The 14590-nt window shown below is 39.4% G+C and overlaps 1 protein-coding gene across 6 annotated transcripts in view; it reads left to right on the top strand.

Annotated features, from left to right (window-relative positions):
* The window catches only part of LOC109840359, a 13543-nt gene extending 2393 nt beyond the window's left edge, over positions 1–11150 (top strand). The window contains exons 2-6 of one of the 6 annotated variants that reach the window (XM_020408979.1): positions 5684–6052; positions 6145–7639; positions 7751–8212; positions 8342–10847; positions 10936–11150. In XM_020408979.1, coding sequence (XP_020264568.1) covers positions 5684–6052; positions 6145–7639; positions 7751–8212; positions 8342–10428 — 4413 coding nt within the window. In that variant the 3' untranslated portion in view covers positions 10429–10847; positions 10936–11150. Of the gene's footprint in view, positions 1–5683; positions 6053–6144; positions 8213–8341; positions 10848–10935 lie in introns of those variants that run through there. The other 5 variants (XM_020408977.1, XM_020408976.1, XM_020408978.1 and 2 more) reach the window with 5 other exon arrangements.

Genomic DNA, 14590 nt, shown 5'->3' with positions numbered 1-14590 from the left:
TGTTATTCACTGAATTTATCTTTGTTGAACTATTAATATGATATTTAGCTGGAAAAGTGTGTGCTGGATTAGATTAGGGTACATTTAAAGAAGTTACAGTGCTTTTGTTGTGAAATTCTGACAGTGGAAATTTGATGTTGGAGTGTTATTCACTGAATTTATCTTTGTTGAACTATTAATATGATATTTAGCTGGAAAAGTGTGTGCTGGATTAGATTAGGGTACATTTAAAGAAGTTACAGTGCTTTTGTTGTGAAATTCTGACAGTGGAAATTTGATTGTTATTCACTGAATTTATCTTTGTTGAACTATTAATATGATATTTAGCTGGAAAAGTGTGTGCTGGATTAGATTAGGGTACATTTAAAGAAGTTACAGTGCTTTTGTTGTGAAATTCTGACAGTGGAAATTTGATGTTGGAGTAATTTAGGAACGAGGAGTTAGGATATGCCATGTTCTACGTTTGGTTAGCTGTTTATGAACTTGTTTTTTGCATTGCACTGCTTCATCTTGACTCTACTAGTTCCATCCACTTCTTCTATGTTGAACCTGATATATTGGTGGTCATCAAGCTTTTATCTTTTAGCTATTTTTCCTAGAAAAAACCTTTGGCTTTCAATTTATACATAAACCACCTTGAAATTCTATTCTGTTGCAATCAACCACCTTAACTCACTTTTAAATCAAATTTTCTCTGGTTTTGTTGTAATGATTAATTGTTAAATACAATGTTTAAATAAGCGGAAGCGCAAAGCGAAGTGCTAGACCCTTTGATGGAGTGAGATGTAAGCTTCAAGAGGCGTAAGCTTCAAGGGTTTAGATATTTTAATTTAAAATTTATAAAAGTTATGAACATATAATATATAGTGGTATAATAATTTACAAATATCTACATTCATGCACTGATTAGTAAATAAGAATTAAATATGTGAAGTATATTTTATTTACACTCGCATGGTCATTTTGAAAATACATAGGGGCATTTTAATGTTAGTCAAAAAATCATTTTATATCCTCCTATCTTGTCTAAAGCGTGCGCTTTAGAAGAAAAGCACTTTGTGAAGTGCGAAGCACACACTTCAATTATGCTTTAAGCAATTAGGCGTAAGCTTCAAGAGATAAATAGCTTCACTCTTTTTGAAGCATTTACCTATCAAGAAGTTGCGAAGCGAGATTTTGAAAAGCTTTTTCAAACATTGGTTAAATATCAAATATATTCGAGAGATGATCCTTAACGGAGGTTTGATAGGGTCAGTTACCGAAAAAACTTAACTGAAAGGTGGGCCCAGATGGTTGATTGCAATGAAAACCTTTTTGATGGTGGTTTTTGTATAGTTTATGGAATGACCCCATTGTAAAGGTGATTTCTGGGAAAAGTCCTTATCTTTTTTTACTTTGATTATCCCTTCTCCTTGGGCAGCTATTGTTATTTACCATAGCTGTAGGCAGTTAGAGTGTGACGTGCATTTCCCATTTGGTTGGTAATTTCTCATTAAACATCTGCTTTGCATCATGGTTTAAATTTTTGTTTGGTCTTGTTTTGCCAAAAAGTAATGCTTGTACTACTAAGTTTTTGGTACGATTATTTTACTCAAATGAATCACAAAAGGTGGGAGAGGATCCTCTAGTCTGTGTTGGAATCGACGATGAAAAAAGAGATCCACCTTATTGTTATAATAGTAGTATTAATATATTAATAGTGTAGTTTAATTAGCATTACTCTTTGTTGAAAATTTTTGACATGAAAGTAACCAGACTGTCAATAGGTCTTATGTTGTTGGATAGTCATTTATGTTTGAAACTAAACAACCAGTGCTTGCATTCAACTAATTAGAATGAAACTCCTAAACATGGTCCAGAGAGGGGGCTGTATTGTCAGTCTATGTAATTTACAGTGCAGGCTGCCTCACTTGAGAAATAATCTTGTCTTTAACCTTCATCACTTATCAATGTTACATTAAACGCTGGGCGCTTCTAGGCGTCGGACTTGGCGCCCAGCGCTTAGTCGCCTAGTCAGGCGCCTAAGCGGTTTCTGGACGTTTTTTTTATTTCTTCATTTTAGTGATGATCGATGAGGTTTTGCTGAAGGGCGGAGGAGGTAGTGGAGATGTTCATATTTGGAGGTTAATGGAGTTTGGAGGACGTGTAGGCTACGACACATAAAATCACAATCAAGACCTACAAGGTACAATCCAATCCACGTAAGCAGACAATGCTCCCCTAAACGCTCGTAAAATCTAGGTGGGCGGCCTAAATACCGCCTAGGCGCTAGTTAGGCGGCCTAGGTACCGCCTAGGCCTAGGTGTACGCCTAAGCGGACTAGGTGAAGGTTTTTTAAAACAGTGTCACTTATCATGGTCACAGTATACTTGACCGCTGTCACTCATGATAGTAATTCTTTTAATAGTTAGCCAGTCATCATGGACCTTTTCATATGTTTCTTTTCCATTTCTTTGTATACCTCATATTTAAAATGTTACTCAGTATCCCCGGTTTTATGGTCTTTTCTTCTTCTTCTTTGATTTTTCCTGTCTTAGGGGATGTGTTCAGTCTACCTTTTTGATGCTTTTGGCAAGCATTTGGCTTGTAGGAAAAATATTTCTTACTGCAAATTCCTTTTGAGATCATTCAACAAACTAGCAGATTAGAAACCCTCCATACATTCTAGAGAAGACTATACAAAGACAATAAGCGATAAGATTTGTTTTGGGGGAATTGCCAATAATCTCTGTGTTATGATAGAAGCCTAATAACCGAAAGAAAATCTTATCTTGATATTTGTAATTGTAGAACATTTCATTTCCTTCCATTCTTGAATACATATTGTGTCTGAAAACTTTTTCCCCCATTTGAGGCTTGCAGCAGTTTTCTGCTCATAGTTGGTTAAACCTTGTCAGTAAATGTATAATGTAGGTGTAGTTACATAAAATTGCACTTGTGATTTCAGGGCTACATGATCTGGTCATAGATCCTTGATACTTTGAAGGATTTGTGTCTATGTGTTTTCTTCTCATCATCAGTAATTTTTGGGTCCCAAATGACTGCTGAGTCTTCCTTTCCTTATTCTGAAAGTTCCTTTTTCTCATTCTTGGAAGTTAGTTGCTGTAAGATTGTAAGCGTCAGTATGCTATTGACAACCTTGACGTACTAAGAGAGAAAGGTGCTAGTTGTTGTAGAAAAATGAAGGGAGAGCCAGGGTTTGGACTTTGGAGAGGAAAGGAGTGGTTACAATGTGATGTCTGTATCCTTGTCCATATCTGGCACCTTTCTTGTATTTAAGTGCGTTATAATAGCTGTAGCGTATATCTCATGAGGCATGTGGAAATGAATGTCTACATCTAGTTTAAATTTCTCTTACGCCAGATAATTATATTATCATCTCCATCAATGACAAAATGTATCAGTAAAACTATCCTTCTCACCCCTCTTCCCCATCCCAAAAAAATAATGCACATAATTTTATGAACCATCTATCATCTTATTAAATTAAGTTTGATAACTAATAGATAAGATTTCTTGAAAGCAGCATGGAAGTTGTGACCAATATCATTTTCAGTTGTTTTCTATTTTGATCTTTGTGTGTGACTTTTTCCTCTTGCACTTTTACCTTTGGTGGTTACGAAACAAACCCCACTAATATGCCTGGTTGTCCTTCTGCATCATGAGGTGAATGTTGCATTAGGAAAACCATGCTCTGAAAAAAGATTTTTTTTTTAAATTTTCTGTGTAACTACTACATTTAGTCTTCTTGAGTCTTATCTTGAAATAGTAGTTGTGCATTGATTGTTTGCTTCAGTACTTCACTGCTTATCATGACCTCGTAATCTGTACTCCGAAAAAGGTGGCATCGGCTTTTTACTTTGAAAAAAGGGCCGACGACAAGTGAGTAGTTGAATATATGACAGGCGGCTAGCCGACATAGCTAAAAGGACTAAGCTTAAAGAGGACCATCGACCGAAGAAAAGATATATACGCCAGCTCGAGTGCAAGCTACAGTTCCAGTTGTTCCGGCTATCAGCTACCTTTTTGACTACCGAAAATGGGAGGGCATACTCTAATCCAGTGATCATAGCGGACAAGATTAGTTGAATGACTAGCCAACTTGACATGGATCAAGTTGATGTGTGGTGAACTCTTGCTCAAGATGTTGTAATACATATTCTTCTGTGGGGATTTTATGGGTTTTTTTCCATAGTAGACCACTTTATGATAAAAGGTCCTAGATGATAGCTTTGTTTTGAGTTTATATTTGAAGGTAATAGATATAGTCTTTTTGCTGAAATCAAACTTAATGTCTTGGTTCAAGATGTTGTAATCTAGGTTACCTGGACACTTCATTTAGGTTCCTGTGTGCATGTCCGTATCCATGTCTGACACTCTTGGACACTTCTTTAGTCAATATAAGTACATTGACTCAGACATGTACTCAATTATACAACACGCTTTAATTCAAAAAACTCGTGATACACTTCTTGATATGTATATCGTACACTTCATCTCAAATTTATAGAACTCATTAGACTTGGGATAGGTTCATTTTAGCACGTACCTAGTTCATAAGTATGATTTAAAAAGGTCACTTGGGTATCTAGTTAGAAAACAAGTGGTATATGGATTTTGGTATAAGGATTTTAGTTCTCATAACATGTTCATGAAAAACAAGATCAACCATATATGGTTAATTTGTATGTATATAGTTGTGCCTCCTGTCCGTATCCGCACATGTATGTGTGCAACATAGGTTGTAATACATGTGTGATTCATGAATATATATTTTTCTTACATATTTGGTCAAAACGGCATGCATTTGATTATTCAAGTCTAAATTATCGCCTAATGTTGTTATAATGTGTCAGTATACACATATTCTTGTGACTTCAGTCCAAGTGGCATTTTTATCCTTGCTTGACGAACTTGCTGCTATTCTCTGAGGTAAATATGGACACTTAATGTGTTTGAATTGTGAAATTCATTTAGATTTTTGTCACTTGCATTTTTCATGTGGCGCGTGGCAAATTTCATTTGGCAATTTAAAGATTTTTTTTCCACTTCTACTTTTATTTTGAGTGTTGCTGAAAATTCAGATTACTTGATTATTTTCCGTCTAAATGATGAGTGGATTTTCTGTCTTTTGGCCTTCCGCGCCTTCTAGGTTACCAATTGTTTGGCCTTCCGCGCCTTCTAGGTTACCGATTGTTTTCTGCAAGATCGTTTTCCACAGTAGCTTATTATTTAATTTTTATTCCACCTCTTTCTAAAGATAGATGAAGATTGTTTAGTTACATGAAGCATCTGCTTTTATTGACTTGGAATTCTTTTTATTTACTAGTTTGTAACAGATGCTGCTAATAATTCATTTCTTTCTTAATCTTACTGGAACTTACAGCTTGATATGACATCAGCTTGATATGAATTTCTTTTTAGCTTAGGATTTTTGAATCCACTATAGTTATGCAGTGCTTTATTGAGTTACCTATTTGAAGTATAGAATGGAGACTGTATGAGGTTCTTTACGTAGCGTACAAGTTAATCTTGTAGATGTTATGCCCGTTATCAGATTTTTTGGAGGATATTCCTCATCGTTTCTGGCATCGGCCCTTGTCTGTTTTTACTCGTACATGAAGTTTGAATTTCTTTTCTGTTATTTCTTCTATTTATTCTAAAATTGCTGTTTGTTTGACAGGACGGCCGCAAGATTCAAGTGGGAGATTGTGCACTTTTTCAGGCTGGCAACGCCCCACCCTTTATTGGAATTATAAGGTGGTTTACAGCAGGCAAGGAGGATTGTCTTAAGTTGTGTGTAAATTGGCTATATCGACCAGCTGACATTAAGCTTGGGAAAGGCATATTACTGGAAGCAGCACCAAATGAAGTATTTTACTCGTTCCACAAGGACGTGATACCTGCTGCTTCATTGCTTCATCCTTGTAAAGTTGCTTTCCTTCGTAAGGGTGTTGAACTTCCTTCAGGGATATCATCATTTGTTTGCAGGCGAGTATATGACATTGCAAACAAGTGTTTATGGTGGTTAACAGACCAGGACTATATCAATGTAAGTTTTATGATGTTGATTGGCTGAAAGGTAGCTGTATTATATTAAAGTTATATCATGACACAGTTTCCTTCTGTCTTTTAATTCTCCAGGAGCGACAAGAAGAAGTAGACCAATTATTGGACAGGTCACGATTAGAAATGCAGGCAGCAGTGCAATCAGGAGGGCGTTCTCCAAAATCATTGAACGGTTCCACATCAACTCAGCAGTTAAAATCTGGTACTGAGAGTGTACAGAATAGTGGCACTGCCTTCCCTTCCCAGGTGAAGGGGAAGAAGAGGGAGAGAGGGGGTGATCAGGGAACTGAACCTATAAAGCGAGAACGTCCTACTAAGCAGGAGGATGGTGAACCTCCTAGTTCTAGATTTGAAGTTATGACGAAAGCCGAGATTGCAAAAATAACAGAAAAAGGAGCTCTAACAACTACAGAAAGTCTTGAGAAGCTGGTGCATCTTATGCAAATTGACAGGACTGAGAAAAAAATTGATCTGGCTGGTAAGATATTGCTTGCAGATGTGATTGCTGCTACTGATAGAATTGAGTGCCTTAGTAGATTTGTTCAGCTTAGAGGTGTGCCTGTTTTGGATGATTGGCTTCAGGAGGCCCACAAAGGGAAAACTGGCGATGGGAGTAGTCCGAAGGATAGTGATAAAGGTGCTGATGTGCTTCTCTTAGCTCTGCTTCGAGCACTTGATAAATTACCAGTAAATCTTAACGCTTTACAGACTTGTAACATTGGCAAGTCTGTGAATCACTTGCGCAGCCATAAAAACCTTGATATCCAGAAGAAAGCCAGGAGCCTTGTTGACGTATGGAAGAAACGAGTTGATGCAGAAATGACAAAGATCAATGATGCAAAGATTGGTGCATCAAACCAGGCTGTAACATGGGCCGGAAAGTCAGGTATTCAAGAAGTTCCTCATGCTGGAGGCCGGCGGCCTGGATCAACTGAAGCAACTAACAAAACTGCTAATACTCAGGCATCCATGTGTAAAACTCTAGTAGGAAAGCCTGGCAACACAGATGCTATTGTGAAGTCGACACCAGTAGCATCAGGTTCTTTGAAGTTGCCATCACCTTCGCATGCATCCCTGTCAATTAACTCGAAGGATTCACCAGGCAAAGGAGCTGGTAATAGTGGAAATTCAGATTTGCCTCTGTCTACAGTGAAAGAGGAGAAGAGCAGCAGTTCCAGTCAGTCTCCAAACAATAGCCAGTCTTGTTCTAGTGATCATGCTAAGACAGGTTCTTTGTGGAAGGAGGATGCTAGGAGCTCGACTGCTGGGTCAATGAGTGCAAGCAAGACTTCTGGCAATTCTCGCCACCGTAGGCCGGGCAATGGGTTCTCGGCCAGCAGTGTTTTTGGAGTTCAGAAGGAAAGTAATCTTACTAAGTCGGTCTCTGTTAACAGGAATACATCTGGGGATAAAGTCTCTAGTCAGTCTGGATTGTCATCTGATAGAGCACATGACATGCCCAGTGTGGAGTATGGCAATAGCCATAGGTTGATTGTTAGGCTTCCTAATCCTAGTCGTAGCCCATCACGAATTGCAAATGGTGGTTCTCTCGAGGATCCCTCAATTGCAGGTAGCAGAACATTCTCTCCTGGTGCTCCTGATAATTGTGATCATATTGATCGAAAAATAAAATTAAAAGGTGATGCTTGTCAGTCTCATATTTCCATGGACGTGAATGCAGAATCACCGGCAGCTGTTCTTGATGAACATAGAAGTGCTGATGAAACAGGGAGGGGGCAAGACGTTTCTAGAGCTCCCTGTTCATCATCTGGTAATGGGGAGAGAGTCTCGTTAATTGAACCCAGATCAAGAAATTCCTTCAGCTCTATAAACGCGCTGGTCGAAAGCTGTGCTAAGTACTGTGAAGCTAGTGCTTCTTTGTCAGCAGGGGATGATATTGGAATCAATCTTCTCGCTAATGTGGCTGCTGGAGAAATCTCTAAATCGGACTTGGCTTCCCCTTCTGCATCTCCTAAAGAGGAACCTTGTGCTGCTAACGACGAGGCTAAGTGTAGATTTTCATGTGAAGATAGTGTGATGCTGAATCATCACCAGTCTGATGAAATTCCAGATGTTGACTCCTCAAAACAAGGGAAGAGTGACAACAAAGTTGTCGCCCCTATTCGGGAAAATAAATTGACAAGTGAGCATATTTTACCCCTTCCTGTTTCCAGTATCAATTTGTATGAAACTGCAGAATTTCTGGTGAGGCCTGAAGCAAAATCAGAAGAAGTATTAACTGACAGATGTTTTTCTGCCTGTACTTCTGCAGGCATAAATGAAGAATTGGAGAGCAGGGTAGCCAATCAGTCAACAGTGGATGATAACAAACCAGGTGATTGCAGTGATGAAAAGATTGCAGAAAGCAGTACAAAAGCTTCTGATTTAGTTGGCAACACTTTGGGTGATGGGTATGACAATGACATTCCCGCTACTGATAGGAAACCTGATAGGTTGGTAGCTGAGGAGTTGGTGCCCTCTGCTCCTTCAGTTACTGAGGTGTCTACTGGTGCCACCTTCAAAGACCAGCCACAATCTCCTATTGTGGAAAATGATTCTAAGGATGCTGATAGAATTTGCAGTGATCCTAAACCTTCCTCCATTGCCCATAAGGTTTCTATTTCAGAAATTGCTGATGTGGGCACGATTAAGAAATCAGATAAAGTGGAGGATAATAGCTCAAGTCCTAGTAACAGTGGGAGGAAAGAACAAACTGCTCTTTCTCCTAGAAGCAATGCACAGGCTGAATTAGCTGCAGTTTCTCTTGAGACCTGTTCCCGGGTCAATGAGATTCTAAACAAGAAGAAGGCTCCTGAATCAGGTGGTCGTGAGCCATTGCCAGCTGTTCAAACTGAAGAATCCGAAAAATGTGGTAAACCTATTGCTTCTAAGTCTGGAGCTGAACCAGATAAAAGGGGGGAAATTGCATCTCTTGCTGATGCCTCATCTGCTTTGTTTGCTTCTGAGCCTGATAAAGGGGCAAAGCTTGACTTTGATTTAAATGAGGGTTTCTTGGGAGATGATGAGAACCAGAACGATCATCTCATCTCTCCTGCACTAGTTTGTTCCCATGCAATTCATTTGCCCAGTTTTTCTCCTTTTGCACCTGTTTCTATGTCAAATGGTGTGCCTGCTCCAATCACAGTGGCTGCTCCTGCAAAAGGTCCATTTGTGCCGCCTGAAAACTTATTGAAGAGTAAGGGGGAGCCTGGATGGAAAGGTTCAGCTGCCACCAGTGCGTTCCGTCCAGCAGAACCCCGAAAAATCCTGGAGATGCCTCTCAATACATCTGATATACATTCATCTGATACTTCTGCACTGAAACAGGGACGCCCTCCTCTAGACATTGATCTTAATGTTGCCGACGAAATTGAAGACGGGGCCTCACACAGCTCTCCGCAGACCACTGGCTCTAGCAATCGTGATGCACCCACACGTAGCTCTGGTGGTATAGATCTCGACTTGAATAAAGTGGATGAAAGTGCAGATAATGGGCATTTCTCAGCTAGCACCAGAAGTAGATCAGAAGTCTCACTTATGCCAGTGAAACCAGCATCTGGAGGATTCCCCAATGGGGAGGCGAATATGTTAAGGAATTTTGATCTAAACAATGGACCTGGAACTGATGAAGTCGGTGCAGAGACTCTATTAAAACCTCAGCCTTCAAAGAATAGTAATAACATGCCATTCTTGCCGTCACTCTCTAACCTCAGAATGGGCAATATGGAAATGGGCAATGTTTCATCATGGTACCCCCCTGGTAACTCCTACCCAGCTGTTGCAATACCGTCATTTTTTCCTGATAGAGTAGAGCAGACTTATCCGATAGTTGCAGCTCCTGTATCTCAGAGGATTTTGGGTTCGGTTGCTGGTGATGTTTACAGGAGCCCAGTGCTTTCATCGTCTCCAACCATGGCTTTTTCCCATGCTCCAGCATTCCCGTATGCTGCTGCTAGCTTCCCTTTTGGCACTAGCTTTCCTCTTGCTTCAACTTCTTTCTCAGGTTGCCCTACGACGTATGTTGATTCTTCACTGGCTGCAGCTTCCTGCTTTCCTGCGATTTCTTCTCACTATACGAGGCCATACATGGTGAGCGTTCCTGAAGGAAGCAGCAATGCTGTAAAGTGGGGAAAGCAAGGCCTTGATCTCAATGCAGGTCCAGGAAGTGTAGATGTAGATGTAAAAGAGGATAGATTACTACCTTCAGCATCGTCAAGACAGCTTCCTATTGCCAGTTCGCAAGCATTTCTAGAGGAGCAGGCTAGGATGTATCAGGCATCAGGTGGTGGCATAAAGAGGAAGGAAAGAGAAGGTGGCCCTTGGGACGAGAGATTTTACAAGCAACCCTCATGGCAGTAGAAGAGACCTCAATGGGATGCATTAATCTTTGATGAGTCTCGGGTAAGTATTTTCTTTCTTTTACTAATTGTATCCGGGGTTAATTGCAGTTTGCACCCTCTTCACTGTTAGGGAGCTAGTCAGTTGTTACTCCAACATTTTATTGCGCTTGGAATGAATCTAAGAGTGATTCAATATCAATAAGAGGTGTGCCTGATTGCCTGGGACAGATCGCCTGATGTCAACATAGAGTTATCTCTTTGTTATCCCTAGGGTTGTGTGATCAACCCCCGTAATAAAAATGGAGATCTGTCTGCAACGCAATGACATGTCAGGAGATCTCTCCGCGACACATTGATGTTACATGCGATGTACCAATAATGAGAAGATAACTCCGTTTGGATATCAGGGGATTAAGTGCTAATAAAAAAGTTTTAAGGGTAATAATTGACTAATCTCCAAGTATAATTTACACTTGCATTTACACCATTATGGTGCATACTAATGGTATTGCAACTCATGCTGCAGGACACGGGGCGGGTGTGCACACTTCTCTTCATGGTTGGTCATAATTTAATATAAACAAAGAAAAAAGGGCATGCTTCCCGGTGTTTGCCTTGGGTATGATGTGGGAACACAAGAGGAAATCATACTTTACTGTAATTCTTGTAAATGTTGAGATATCATGCTCTCCTCTGAAATGTTTCATAGTTTCAGCAATTGCCTTGTCCCTTTGATCGTTCCTTCTCTTGTAGATAGTTTTGAGGAGCGACTCAATTGTGAAGAGAGCTGCTTCACGCAGTTTACCAGGTTTAGGCACAATTGTGGATAGACCCCTGCGGTTGTTTAGTTGCAGATAGATTCCTCTGAGTGAATCCTTTTGACTCTTTTGTCCTCACGATGGCCGTTTGTTAGAAAAACAGACTTCTCTTTCACCTGGGAGAGAAGAGGCAAAATTTCACTCCTGGTGTATCTGTAATAGAACCACAAGGGGGTCATGATTAACCCAATATTAAAATATTGGTTCAGAATTATATAATTTATGAATTGGAAATATTCACGAAGGATTTTTTTGATTTAAAAAAAATACTTTCATTTGATTATTTTTTTGTTGCGTTTAATGGTATTAAAGTTAATAACTGCAATTATTACTTCAAGGTAATGACACAGATATTCGTAATTTTGATGTTTAGTAGAAGCTTCTGAAAATTAGAATATAATAAAAACAAATAAAGACGTAGCATGATGTTATAATAACATGAACTAACATGAATTATGTTTTAAACATTTGACTCATTTACTATACAAATTCATTTGAGAGAATCAGAGGGGGAATAATTTCAGCCGGTTGAGGAGCTTTGGTGATTTGCTGTCATGGGTTGCAACATGTCGATTGCTTGCTACTTGAGAGTCTCATTTCATTTCACTGCGGATCGCATGCGATCACCTTTCTGAGCCATAAAATAGGGGCCTTGGCGTCTAAGTATAAAATATTGGACTTCCAAATTCACTACACCCTTCCTTCTGGTCCTTTTCCCAGTTTCATATGTTTGTTTTTATTTGACTGTGTCTGTATCACGTAGTCAAATTGAAGTTTTACAAGTTCAAACTACCCAAATTAACTTGGCTTACATCATCTTAGCACGTGGGCAGGGCACCACCATTTTACCTTCGTTTTCTCTTTCAAGCAAACCAATGAGACCGCCACGGACAATGACACGAAGGAAAGAAAAGGAAACGGCACTTGCCTGTGACCTACTAATTTCTTTCGTTTTCAGGCTCCGTGACGCTTTTGACAGTCTGTGATCATGTGAATCATTCCTTTTCCTCTCTCTCTCTTCCTTTCTACGCTTTGTCCGTCTCCTTCACCCACGTCCCATTCCTCACCTGACGCCACCCTTACCATTAAGGAAAGGGTAGGGCGAGGTCGGAAATGCGTCATCATGGTGGCTTTTATCAAAGGAGAGAGGTGATATATACTATATATATATATATATATATATATATATATGTTGTTTTAGTTATTTTGGGCTCCACCTCCATGACCCCAATCCGACAAAGACTCCCCCTTTTGGACGTCAAAGCTGATGCGATCAGCTGTGGGAGCTGCATTCAGATCTAGATATGTTGTTTTAGTGGGTGGGGGGCAATTGCTTCGGGAAATGCGCCCCCAAAGTATTGATTGAGATGCTTTCGAGTTTTATTATTTCCTTTTTATTTATTTATTTGCCTTTACTTTCCATTGTTATTTACTTAAACGCACTAGGTTCTATATATAGGTGGGTGCTATTAGGCGTGAGCATAGTTCGGTTCAAACCAAACAAACCGACCGAACTTGCTAATCTGATAACGATAAAATTCCCAACAATAACGTCCTATCCAATTCTAAGGCTTTTCTTTATCTCTAGTTCTCTATCTCTCTTTATTACATATTCGCTTCTTCTACTTTGGACCAATCCACTTTGGAGGTAAGAAACTTTAAAGCATAATATTAATTCTAACATTTTCTTGAATTTTCACCTCGATTGATACATTTTTTGGATTAGACTTTCTTTGGATCAGACTTATAATTTTTATTAATGTCTTAGGGACCCAAATAAGAAACCCAAGGCATGAGACATGTGAGGTGTCCCATCCGGTTGTATGATGCACTGTTCATGAACAGTGCATCATGCAACCGGATGGTGACACCTCACCTGTCCCATGCCTTGGGTCCCTTATTTGGGTCCTTGTAGCAACACCCCTTTAATTCTTTATGTACGTTTTCTCTAAAAAAATTTATGTAATCTTTGGTAGGAATAAGATTTTAATTTCTACATCTAATATTCAGTAACATTTAATAGTTTATGAATTTTAATAAATTGAAGTGTAAGAGACTTCTTTTTTCGTCAACAAATTAGAGGTAAAATTGAATTTGGACATAACATTTGTACCTAAGTAAAAACCGAATAAACCGAACCGAACCGACTTGAATCGTTTCGCTTTGGTTTGAATGATAAACAGTTCTGTTCAGTTTGGCCAAATTTAATCAAAAACCGAACCGACCGACCGATTGCACAGCCCTAGGTCCTACGTTGTCAAGTGGTCTGACTCACCAGCGTTAACACTAGAGATGTAGAATTTGCAAACTCATAGCTTTGTGGGGACCTGATAAAGATCAAGTTGGTTGCGTATATATCTTGCTGTCTAATCTCTTACAATTTTCTCTTCGTCTCTCCTTCCCATCGTTCATTGTCCTTTTTTTTAACTTGCACGGACATGGATGGACTCAACCGTGACGTGCGTACCTGAACCCATGCACAAGGCATGGAAACCATTGTGAGGAGTAGTACGTAGCACAATGCGGAGGTTGCTAAAAGTTGTTATAATCTATATATCACTTTTTTGTTTATTATTTATGTGTAGTCTAAACAGATTTATTAGGTGAAAGTAGTAGTTCCGGGGTGTAAACATGAGCAGGTTTAACGGTTCAGAGGGTAAGGTGAGACTGAAAAATAATCCAGAAGGTTAATTTGCAAATACAATTTAATATTTTACAGGGGCAAACTGGGATCAGACCCTCTATTTTTTTTTCCTGAGTACGGTTAAACAGTGCGATTCAAAGCGTTGTTAGAGTTGTCAGTGGAAAAAGTTCATGAGATTTGCCATTGCAAGCGTAAAAATAAGGGGACCGGATTTATTTAACGATACTACTAAACCGAAGTGCGCTTCAAGTTTGTTGCACCAGGCACAAGAAGCCTAGTAAAGCCCTCCGCATTTTGGGCTTCATTCTTTAATCGGTTTGGTTTTTCTATGGGCCAGCCCAACGGGGCTTCCCGCTTTGGGCTTCATTCTTTATTTAGGTTGGTTTTCCTACCCGACTCAACTAAATTTTGCTCTCCCGTGTGGAAGGGGAGATAGATAGAGCCATAGAGGTAAGTAGACCTGTCCAATTGGCCCCGAGGCCCGGGCCTAACCCGGCCGGCCCTGATCTGGCCCGTGCCCGAGATTGCCTTGGTGATGCCCGGCCCGGCCAGACCCGGCCTAATTAATTTTTTTTATATATATCTTTTTATATATTTTTACATATAATTATATTATGATATGGTTATTAATGTGTATGTGTGTATATATTATGTGTGTGTGTTATATGTAAGTATACTTATATGTGTATATTATAAATTATAGTTATATAAGTGTATAT

Source organism: Asparagus officinalis, chromosome 5 (genome assembly GCF_001876935.1).
Source record: "Asparagus officinalis chromosome 5, Aspof.V1, whole genome shotgun sequence".
Classification (NCBI taxonomy): Eukaryota; Viridiplantae; Streptophyta; class Magnoliopsida; order Asparagales; family Asparagaceae; genus Asparagus; species Asparagus officinalis.
Note: the sequence above shows the minus strand (reverse complement) of the source record. Positions and strands in the feature narration are given on the sequence as shown.